This window comes from Sciurus vulgaris (genome assembly GCF_902686455.1).
Source record: "Sciurus vulgaris genome assembly, chromosome: X".
Classification (NCBI taxonomy): domain Eukaryota; kingdom Metazoa; phylum Chordata; class Mammalia; order Rodentia; family Sciuridae; genus Sciurus; species Sciurus vulgaris.
This window is the reverse complement of record NC_136471.1, coordinates 77621097-77633280: the sequence shown is the minus strand read 5'-3', so window position 1 is coordinate 77633280 and position 12184 is coordinate 77621097. Positions and strand designations below refer to the sequence as shown.

General features: G+C 41.7%; 1 protein-coding gene across 2 annotated transcripts in view; it reads right to left on the bottom strand.

The window, feature by feature from the left end:
• Nucleotides 1–2226: 2226 nt before the first annotated feature.
• Nucleotides 2227–12184, bottom strand: part of HDAC8 (histone deacetylase 8) — a 218745-nt gene continuing 208787 nt past the window's right edge. For both annotated transcript variants that reach the window (XM_079125046.1, XM_079125045.1), the window contains one exon: nt 2227–2785. In XM_079125046.1, coding sequence (XP_078981172.1) covers nt 2777–2785 — 9 coding nt within the window. In that variant the 3' untranslated portion in view covers nt 2227–2776. The remainder of the gene's footprint in view (nt 2786–12184) is intronic.

Genomic DNA, 12184 nt, shown 5'->3' with positions numbered 1-12184 from the left:
TCTCCTTCCTTCCCTTCCCTCCCGTCCCCTCCTCTCCCTTTCCCCCGCTTTCCTCTTTCCCTTCCCTTCTCTTTTGTGCTGCTGAGGGCCTTCTGAAAACTTTCTATCATTGAATTCCACTCCCAACCCAACATTTCCTACAGGAATCAAAAGTAAAAGAACAACCGGGAGGCTGAGAGAGGAGGATCAAGAGTTTGAGGCCAATCTTGGCAAATGAGTGATATTTTGTCTCAAAATAAAATAAAAATTCTGGGGATGTATCGCAGTGGCAGAGAGTTTGCTTATCGTGTGTAAGGCCTTGGGTTCAGTCCCCCACATCTTCAAAAAAAAAAAAAAAAGAATCTGGAAGGCCACTGAGGTGGTGCCCTCTCTGAGGAGGACCAGGCCCAGCCTCCAGAGGCCCAGCAGTGGACCAGTTCAGCAGCTTGTTCTAGTTCTTATTTGGGCAAAGTTGAGGCCAGAGTGGTGGTCAAACAAGCAGTGTCAGCCTGTTCAGGAGAAGGCATCATTGCTGCTGGGTGGCAAAGTGCTCCCCTGGTGCACTGGCACTTCCTGCCACTTTCCTTGCCCAAATCCATTCCCACTGAAAAGAACATGGGGCACCAGTTATTCAGTTTTACCAGGTGGCTTCCTCTCAAGGCTGAGAGCTTCATAGGGATTTGGGTGACCACTTTGGGGGTAGGTCTCCCTGAGAGGACTGACGTTGAAGCTGGGTTAAGTGAGCCTTTGAGAGGGCAAACTTCGGCGGGTGGTCTCTTACAGGCTGGCAATTTGAGAATGTCCTCTTGCTAGCTTCCCTGACTTTCCCCAGTCCTGCACTGTACCTCCCCACAGTTCCATTATTTAAAATCCCTCTTCTTTTTGGGTATAAGTCAAACTGCCCTTAAGTAGAGTGTGTAAAATTAGAATAGTCAGCATTTGAAGTGACTAGTATTAAACACCCCATGCTGTTTAATAAAAGCTTAGCTATTCGATCCCAGGACAACACTGAAGGCTTTTTCCACTACCTTCTGTGGAATGCCCTTCCCCCACTTGGATGCCTGGAGAAATACAACTCACTCTCCAAGGCCCCACTGGTATATTGCCCCCTTAGAAATGCTCCAGGATGCTTCTCTGACAGGGGAAGTTGCTCCCTCTTCAGTGCTCCCCCCGGCTCTGCATTTGTGTTGGGAAGAGCTCAAAACAAGCCAGGATCTGCTTCTTTTCCTCCTTCGCTTTGTCTGGGAATTCCTAGATGAACAGGACAGGGCTGTGTCCTTATCTCCTATCCTAGTCCCACCAGTTGAAAGAGTTTCATGAATACTTGGTAAATCAAATCATATAATCATGTTTTACTGGGTGTAGTGGTGTAGATCTGTAATCCCAGCTACTCAAGAGGCTGAGATAGGAAGATGACAAGTTTTATGCCAACCTCAGCAATTTTGTGATTGAATTTAATTTACTGTCTCAAAACAAGAGAGGGAGGGAGGGAAGGAGGAAGGGAGGAAGGGAGGGAGGGAGGGAGAGAGAGAGAGGGAGGGAGAGAGAGAGGGAGAGAGAGAGGGAGAGAGAGAGAGAGAGAGGGAGGGAGGGGGGGAGGGAGGGAGGGAGGGAGAGAGAGAGAGCGCGCACACGCCAGCTTAGCCCAGTGGTAGAGTGTTAGCCTAATATGCACAAGGCTCTGGGTTCAATCCCCTATACTGCAAAGAAAAAAAATTCATGATGTGTGCTTGTCCCTTCCTTTTCATCATCTTTCATATTATCCCCCATTCCCATTTTGCCATCTTGCTATCTCCTGAGAAGTTAGGGTAACACCGACACATTACACCCATGACCCTTTTTATCCTGTGTGCTGTCTACTCTTAACTAGGAAGTATCTTCCCTATCCATGGAACTGCTCCTCTTAGGCTTGACATGCCAACTACCCTTCCCATTCCTAAATCCTTCCCAGTCAGGGGCAGTTCTTCTCTAGAAGCTAGTAAGACCCTCTCTTTGGTTGAAGTGCCTGCAGCTCCATGCTTTCTCCACCATGATCAGCCCCCTGCAAAAGACTTCCATCCCCAGGGCTTGGGGTAGAGACATATTATTTACCCAGCAGGGTCCAGCACTCAGGGTGAGCCTCTTAGGCAGAACCAGAGCAGAGTGTGGAAGCAGTAGGGTTGTTCTGTCCACTTTGGTGAGAGGAAAAGTTAAGAACTGTATACGCTGTCAGTGTAAGTTAACAATGAGACCAATGGAACAAAGAGGTAGGTTTTCAAAGATTTTATTAAGAAAACAAAATAGATATTGAATCCTAGAACAACAGTAGTGGACTCCACCCCACCACCTAGTCTGCTGATTGTTTTCCCCCTTCTCTGGGGCTCCATCTGGATGGTCCTGAGATCCAAACCCTGCCTGTCAGCAGTTCCTATCCATAAACTGGTGACCAGAGCTCCACATTCTCCTCTAGCTTCTGATCTCTTCCTTTAAGAAAATAAAACACCCCTCCCCAACTCACTTAAAAATAATTTTCAAAGATTAAAAACTGCATTTGTGTGTTTTTAAAAAATACTTTAAATGTTGTCTATCTTCCTCTTCCCTTAGGCCTAGTTGAGGACTCTGGGGTGCCTGCCTTCTCACCCCAGGAGGCCGGCTGCTACTCGGTGCCCCTTGGAAATTTTCAGGAAGTAATTTCATCCAAATTTCCCCTGCAGTCACAAATTCCACAAACTGCTCGAATAAACACGCTGTCTTCATTACAGGCACTGCTGCTTAGTGCTGGAAATGTGATCTCTTTTTGTCAACTAGACCACATGCTTCAGATTCCCTGCAAACAGGACAGAAAACAAAATTCAAATTCAGGTAACATATGTGAATTATATACCTCAATAAAACTGTGAAGAAGAAAAATTTTGCATTTTGGGGCCTGCTCTCTTGCTGCTTTTGAGAACCCTGTGACCCTACCAAGTGAACAAATGCAGGCTATCCTGCTGGAAGATGTGCAGCAAAGGGCCCAGCTGCTCTAATGAGCCCAGCAACCATCAGTCAACTATGTGATTTGCGAGTGAGGCTTTTGACAATCAATTGACTTCAGATGCTGGGCAGATCCAGCCTAAACCAGAAGAACCACTCAGCTGAGCCCAGCTCAATCACCAATCCACAGAGTCATGAGCTAAACAAATGGTTGTTTTAAGACACACACACACACACACACACACACACACACACACACAAATGCACATTCATGTAACATTTTCAGAGTTAACTGCATCAAATCTCCCTCCATCCCTAAACTTTCTTCCTCCCTTAGCAGGGTACATCCCTCCTAGCAGTGTCTCTTGTGAGTGCCCCTGAAGTATGGAGTAGGGGACTTCCACTGCCCTTGAGCTTAAGATCCTTTTCTAAAAAGTGACCATTTGTAAGCCTACAGGACCGGGCTCTAGAAAGGAAAGTTTTGCTCACTTGCTCCCTTGCCAGTCTTTCCCTGGCCCATTTCCCCAAGCAGAAACACTGGACTCCAAACCCTACTGACCACTTCTTCTCTGAAACAGGAAGAATGTTTCATGAGGACCAGGGTTGCCTTACTTTTCGCTGATCACCAAAGTCTAGCACAATGCCACATACATAGTAGGTGCTTGGTAAATGGCTGATTGAATGGACAAATGTAAAAAAGGGAGGAAAGAGGGAACAATCAGAAATAAACCACTTGCCTATCTACTTTAATTTTTAAATTAACGTACAGTAAATTGACTTTTTGTTATGTGCAAATCTATTTTTTGAGATGGGTCTTGATATGTTGCCCAGGCTGGTTTGGAACTCCTGGGTTCAAGTGATCTTCCTGCATCAGCTTCCCAAATATCTGGGACTATAAGTGTACACCACTGCACGTGGTTAGATTTATGATTTGTTAAACACATGCATAGATTCATTACACAGAACAGTTCCATAACCCCCACCAAATTCCCTTGTGCTATCCTTTTGGAGATACATCTTCCTCCCTCCCCCACACTTAGCAACTGATAATCTGTTCTCCATCAGTGTAGTGCTATCATTTTTTGTGTATATATGTGGTGCTGGGGATTGAACCCAGGAACTTGCACATGCTAGGCAAGTGCTCTAGCACTGATCTACATCCCCAGCCCCTTATAAAAATTTTGTTTTGAGATAGGGTCTCACTAAGTTGCTCACACTGGCCTGGAACTTGTGATTCTCCTTCCTTGGCCTTTCAAGTAGCTGGAATTACAGGCATGCATCACTGTACCTGGATCTTTTATTAAATTTTTAAAACTTTTTATTAATTATTACAAAGCAATGCATGCTTATAATAAAAAGATCTGAAAGTATAGACAAGTAAAAAGAACACAGGGGTTAGGCAAAGTTTTCTTAGGACACCCAAAATAATAGTCATATGAAATAATTTGATAAATTAGATTTCATCAAAAATTACTGGAGGAAAATCTCCAGCACAGAATAAGAATTTCCAATAATTTATTAGATGCTCTATCTTCAAAGAGGGGGAGTCTAACTCCCAATTCCTTAATGTGAACTCTGCATAGAGACTTCTTTACTCTTTCTCCTTGGAAAGGAGGAAGGACCTAAAGGAAATGGGGCATCCTGCATGGGATCCTGGTGCAGTAAAAGGGAACCTGAATAAAGGATAGTTCATAATAATGTATCAATATTGGATCTTTAGGTGTAACAAATACATCACACCAAAGATGGGGGAAACTGAGTGTGAGGCACATGGGAAATCTGTACTATCCTTACAATTATTCAGTAAATCTGAAATTATTCCCAACAATAAAGTCTATGAAAGCACAAACAGATATTTGCTCATGGAAGGAGACCAGTAACACATGGGATTTATTGTTTTATAATATTGTATATTATATATTAGTTAGCTCTTTTGTCACTTTTTAAGCTTTTAAGGTAAGGATATAATCAATCCTCATTTTTGCAGTGCTGGGGATGCAATCCAGGGCCTCTCCCATGCTAGGCAAGCACTGTACCACTGAGCTACACCCATAGTATTTACCCATGATGTTACTATTGAGTTTGGAGAATTCTTTATATGTTTTAGATACAAATCTGTTGTTGGATATAGGATTTGTAAATATTTTATCTCAGTACATAAGTTATCTTTTTATTCTACTAACAGTCTTTTGTAAAGCAAAAGATATTTTTATGCAAAAGATAATTTTGATGAGGTCCAATTTAGCATTTTTTTCTTTTTTGGATCATGTTTTTGGTGTTTTAAACTGCTAAACTCAAAATCTCTGGATCATCTTTGATTCTTCATTTGTTGGTTCATGCCCCCTCCATGTCTTATGAATTACCAAACCCAATCTCAAGATGTTTCTCAAATCTCTTTCCTCTTTTCGGTTCCACTGTCTCCTCCTTAGTCACATGTATTACTTGGGTCATGGCAACAGCTTCTTCACTAGTCCTACTGTTTCTGGAGCTGTCCCCCAGTAATTGCTACTTGTGATCACACCTCTCTCCTTCCTGCAGGAGCTCCTGACCACCTATGAATGAAGTACAACTCCTTTGTTTAGACATGCTCCATCCATGTGTTCCTGTCTCGTGCCCTTGCTTGTGTGGCTACCCTTGGTGAGGACATCCTGAAGGGGATCTTGGTGCTGACGTGGGGGTCCCTCCATCTGTAAGCCTAGTCAGAGCATGGGGGAATGAGTGAATGCATGAGCAGACAAAAGTCCACATTACAACATTCCAATGACAAGTGTCCACAGAGAGGAAAGGTGGGTGCTGTATTCTCTGCTGCCCTGACTCACTATCCAGTTACATTTGGAGACAATTAAGAAAAACAACAGAAATAATTTCCACCAAAAGCTGATGATGAGCAATGTTGAATTTGGGTAACAATATAATGTAAGCTTAAATAATGCCCATTGTTTCCCTTTCATGTCTAGCTTTTCCAGCAGTGGGTGGTAGCCTGAGAAAATTCTAGAGGCCAACACAGTCTGGGGCCTGGGGAAACAGAAGTTCAGACCAGAGGGGCAAACCCAAATGCCTAGAGAGGCCAAGACTACTGTGTGTAAAGCAGATTGGGGCAGTACATATGAAGCCCTCTGGTTGCTTTCTTCATTTTCCTAATTTGAGTCATCCTGAGTATAAGGAATATTTTCCTTTTTCCTCAATTCCACTGTGAAAGAAGGGGGATAGTAGAGCAAGTGGATCAGGGTAGGGACAGAGGTAAGGAGGAGAGGAGGGAGGAGGGGAGGGAAAAGGAAGGTACAGGGGAATGAGATTGAGCAGATTATGTTATATGCCCGTATAAATGTGGCATCATGGTTCCCACTATTATGTATAATTGTGATGCACTGAAAAAAATAAAGAAAAAGAAAACCCAAACTGTGAGATGGTAAATGGAAACTCACACTTGGCCTAGAGTGAGATATTCTAAGTGGAGCAGAGGAGTCTGAGGCAAACAGAAAGGTATATACTTGCGAAGTGGAGAACTGCAATTCAGCTCCAGAAATTTACTACTATGCGAGCATGAGGGTCCAGTGTGACCAGATCTTTCCATTTTTTAAGAGAAATCAGAAATTCACTTTTTCTTCTTTCTTTTTTTTTTTTTTTTTTTTTTTTTTTTTTTTTTTTTTTTTTTTTTTTTTTTGCTGTGCTGGGGCTCCAAACCAATGTCTCATGCATGCTAGGTGAGTTCTCTGACACAGTTACATCCCCAGTCCAGAAATGTACATTTTATGCAAAGTTTACACAGTGTTAAATGCAGACAACTGATTGAAATTTTAAAGAATATTGTGTTGGGCATCAGTATGAGTGTCCAAAGAAAATAATTTTGGAGGCTAGATATGGCTTGTGTACTCCCAATTTGTAATTTCTGGTTATCTCTGGGATGGTCTTGATTTATATCAGTGGCACTCTATTTCATTCTCAAATATCCTGGTTTGGAAAATAAATGATATTGCAACCCCATCTCTGATGTACAAGAAGGGACTGCCCCAGGATGCAGGAGGAATGTGTTCTATCAGTTCACTGATTAACTGACTCGATTGTTCTTCCCCTTTTTCAACAAATATTTTTGGAGTGTCTACTCAGTGCTAGGTATTTTTTTAGGTGCTGGAGAGCACTCTCTCTAGTTTTTGTCTTTTTATTTAATGGACTTGATTTTTAGAGCAGTTTTATTTAGGTTTACAGAAAAACCAAGCAGGAAGTAGAGAGATCAGATTATACACACACACACACACACACACACACACACACACACACACTCCCTTATGCTTTCCCTTGCAGGCAGTTGCCCCTATTATTAACATCTTGCATTAGTATGGTACATGTATTACAGTTTGAATGAATATTAGTACATGATTATTAACTAAAGTCCACATTTTCATTAGGATTCACTGATTTTATTTTTCAGTGCTGGAGATCAAACCCAGGGTCTTGCATATGTGTGCTGTACCACTGATCTACATTTCCAGTCCTAGTGTTCACTCTGTGTATTGTACATTTCTACAAGTTTTGAAAAGTGCATGGGGTTATGTATCCACCATTATAGTATCATGTGGAATAGTTTCATTGCCCTAAAAATCTGAGTTCCACTTGTTCGTCCTCTCTTCCTTCCCCAGAAGTATGGAAATCATTCTTCTTTTTACTATCTCTGTAGTTTTACCTTTTCCACAATATCATATGCTTGGAATCTTATGTTATAAACCCTTTTCATTCATTTAGCCTTCTTTCATTTAGCAATATGTACTTATGTTTCCTCCATGTCCTTTCCTGGGGGGTGTACTGGGGATCAGACCTGGGGACACTTTACAACTGAGCTACATCCATAGTCCTTTGTAATTTTTAATATTGAGACAGGGTTTCAGTAAGTCGCTTAGGCTTTGCTAGGCTGCTGAGGCTGAACTTGAACTTGGGATTCTCCTTCCTCAGCCTCCCAAGTTGCTGGAATTACAGGTGTGTGAGTCAGCACTTGACTCCTCCATGTCTTTTTTTGGTTTGATAGCTTATTTCTTTATAGTGCTGAATAATATTCCTTGTCTGGATGTACCATAGTTTATCCTTTCACTTGCTAAATATCATCTTGTTTGCTTCCAAGTTTTGGCAATCATGAACAAGTCTATCATAAAAATTCATGTATAAGTTTTTGTGTGGGCAGGGGTTTTTCAGCTTATTTGGGTAAATACCAAGGACAGTAATAGCTGGATGGTATGGTAAGACTGCTTAGCTTTGCCACAAACTGCTGAACTGTCTTCCCAAGTGGCTGTGTCATTTTGCATTCCCACCAATAATAAATGAGAGTTCCTGTTGCTTCACATCATCTCCAACACTTGGGGTTGTCAGTATCTTGGATTTTAGTTATTCTAATAGGTTTGAAGTGGTATCTAATGGTTCCTTTTTTTATTTTGGTTTTGGGGAATGAATCCAGGGGTGCTTTACTATTAATCTGCATCCTGGCCCTTTAAAAAATTTTTAGTTTGAGACGGGATCATTCTGAGTTGCTGAGGCAGGTCTTGAACTTGTGATCCTGTCTCACAATCCCAAGTAGCTGGAATTACAGGCATTTGTCACTACACCTGGCAGTATCTCATTGTTTAAATTTGCAGTTCCTTAGTGACACATGATTTTAAGCATATTTTCATGTTTCTTTGTCATGTGTATATCTTTTTTGGGGAACTGTTTACATATTTTGTCTATTTTAAAATTAGGTTGCCTGTTCCAGATATATTGACCTATGCCTGCAATATCAGCTACTCAGGAGACTGAGTTAGGTGGATTGCAAGTTTGAGTCCAGCCTTGGAAACTTACCGAGATCCTGTCTCAAAATAAAAAAGAAATGAAAATAAATAAAAAGGGCTGGGGATATAATTCAGTGGTGGGCATCCCTTGGTTTAATCTCCAGTATGGCAAAAAAAATTAGGTTGTTTATTTTCTTATTGTTGAGTTTTAACAGTTCTTTGCATATTTTGGATATATAAGTACTGTACTACATATAAGTTTTGCAAATATTTCTCCCAGTCTGTGGCTTATATTTTTGTCCTCTTATTACCTAGTCTTTTAAATGTAGATTAAGCTGTGTGTGGTGACTTACACATGTAATCCCAGCTACTCAGGAGGCTGAGGCAGGAGAATAGCAATTTTAAGACCAGCTTGGGAAACAGCCATACCCTGTCTCAAAATAAAAAATAAAAATGGACTGGGGATGTAGCTCAGTGTGTAGAGCACCTGGGTTTGGTCCCTAATCTCTCTCTCTCTCTCTCTCTCTCTCTCTCTCACACACACACACACACACACACACACACACACACACACCCTACACAGAGCACTTTCTGGGATGATGGAATTATTCTATATCTTTGCTGCCCAACATGGTAGCCAGTAGTCACATGTGGCTATTGAGCACTTGCAATATGGTTAGTGCAAGTGAGGAACTTAATTTTAAATTTTATTTAGTTAACTTAAACTTAAATAACCACATATGGCTAGTGGTGGCTGTATTGGACAATACAGCCGCCCTTGTGTTTTTTTGTTCTTTTCTTTCACAACACTGACTAGGGGCCATCCTTATTTATTCTTTTGTTTTAAAGGTTCTTTTCAACCCATTCGCAAGTCTCATGGATTCTACCTCAAAAATATATTCCAAAGCCACCTGTATCTCTCCACCCTTCACTGCTAGTTATCATTACTCCAAATCGCTGTCACTCTTTGCACGATGATTCTGGTAGCCTCAAAACTGGCATCCTTGTTTTCTTCCTTGTCCCCTACAAGCTATTCTCTCTCTCTCTCTCTCTCTCTCTCTCTCTCTCTCTCTCTCTCTTTCTCTCTATTCTTTTTCTTTTTCTTTTTTTTTTTTTTTTCCAGTGCTGGGGATTGAACCCAGGGCCTTGTGCTTGTGAGGCAAGCACTCTACCAACTGAGTCATATCCCCAGTCCCACAAGCTATTCTCTATATAGCAATCAGAGTATTTTGATAATACTCAGGTCATAGTATATCACTCTTATGCTCAAAACCCTCTAACAGCCTCCAATAACACCTAGAATAAAATCTAAGCAACTCGCCTGCAGGAACTGGTCCCTTGTCTCCTGCCTCCTACCCACACCTTCCCTGTTCTCTTGGTTCTAGCCACACAGGTTTTCTTGGTGTGTTTTGAATACATGAATAATTTTCCCTCTTAGGGCTTCGTCCTTTATACTTGGTGTTTCTTCTGCCTGGAATGCTCTGTCCTTGGATATTCCCATTTTTTATCTATCTCATCACCTCTGTGACCTTGAGTGAACAGTTCTCAACTCAAAAGTCACCTGTAAGGGGGCTTATAACCATTCAAGCTGAGTGACCATTAGATAGTCACTCCTTTTCTGTCACCTGGTCCAATTTTATTTTCATTAATGCACTTTGCTCACCCAAAGCATCTTGTGTGTTTATTTGTATGCAGTCTGTCTTCTCTCACAAGCTCTAGGAGGGCAGGGGCTTTAACGTTCATTTCTCTGTTGTTAGCACTCTTTACAGTGCCTGGCATATACTAGGTACTCAATACTTATTCATTGAAGGAACAAACATCTGTAGAGTTATAGGGCAGTGGATTAAGCACTTTCTCATTAAATCTACAAGGTTTAAAGCTTGATCTTTGCTCTTAGGGACCTTATAAATGTGGTTGAGGTGAGCAAACACATGCTAACAATTGGAGAATCAGTGCTACCAGGAGAGGTGGCAAATGAGTTCTGAAGGCAATATCACAGCAGTTTGGAGGAATGCCAAAGTGATCCCAGGACCCTTGGAAGCTGTGTGGCACTACATAACAGACAAGTGAATTTAGGACTGTTGAAAAGTATTTCCCAAACTAACATCCTATGAGCAATCCTTTCAGGAATGTTGTCACATCTACATAGCATCTTTATTAATAGTCATCTAATATTCTTCTATGTATCCATTCACCTCTAAAACTTTAATACCTATTTCAACCTCATCTAGCCTAAGCAGCAACAAAAACAAAAATAAAAAAGACTCTATGTGCTTATTACATTTTAAAACATACATTAAAATAAATATGACTTTTAAAATTAAAAATGTCTAGCCAGGTGCAGTGGCTCATGCCTGCAATCCCAGTGGTTCAGGAGGCTGAGACAAGAAGATCACAAGGTTAAAGCCAGCCTCAGAAACTTACTGAATCCCTGAACAACTTAGTGAGACCGTGTCTCAAAATAAAAATTAAAAAGGGCTGGGGATGTTGCCCAGTGGTTAGGCATCCCTGGGTTCAATACCTGGTACAAAAAAAATTAAAAATGTCTTCATGTCACCTCAGATTGTCTCTCCTATAGAGGAACATGAAGCACATTTTGATAAAAATGATTGTAGGAATGTCTTTTGAACAGCTCATGCCCAGGATGCTCTGCATCCATTGACCTCTAGTGCATGAAAATCTCACATGGTGTGCTTCCTACTCCATGCAGCTCCCTTGCACAATCTGGTCTACTTCTCTGTCCATTCATTGCACAAGCCTCTACTGGTGTCTACAGTGGCCTAGGCCCTGTTCTGGGCACTGGAATCATAGAGGAGAACAAGACACAGTCCTTGCCCTCAAGGAGCTCTTGGTTCAGTGAGCAACAAAGATATTCAGAGTCAAGCACATCATCACCCATAGCAACGGGGTAATAAAATACCCATATGTACAAAATGCTGGAGGCAGAAAAAGAGAGGGCATGAAAAGCTTCACAGAGCAGGTGGCATCTTGAAGGGCAAAGGTGGAAAAAATGTTCCATGCAGCAGGAACAGAGCAGCAGGATATATAAAGGCAACTGCAAAGTTTTTGTGGCCAGAACCCAGGATGAAAGTCAGGCAGAGGGACAGGAGGCTGGAATTATAGAAAGGAGAGGGGATCTAGTGTGATATGGGGCTAGAGCAAACTTTCCAATTGTTGCCCCATTATGGGCAGTTTGAGGGTCTTCCTTTTACCTGGGAGCAATGGCAGTCCAAAGAATTTCTGTGAAGCCTTGGGCATGTGCTGATGTGAATGGCTGATTTTTAGCCTTTAATTGTCAACTTCATTGCTTGCCTTGGAATGTCGATCCCTCCTGTCATCAGAAAGCCTTTCAATGACAATTATGTGGAACCACCAATTACCACTTGTCTTTTTCTGACCTGAATTAGAACCTGGGGTTGTGGATTAATCCCACCAGGCTTCTGGCACTTACAGGATATCAGCACTTAAAGGATATTACTCTGATGGTTAGGGTGCTCTGG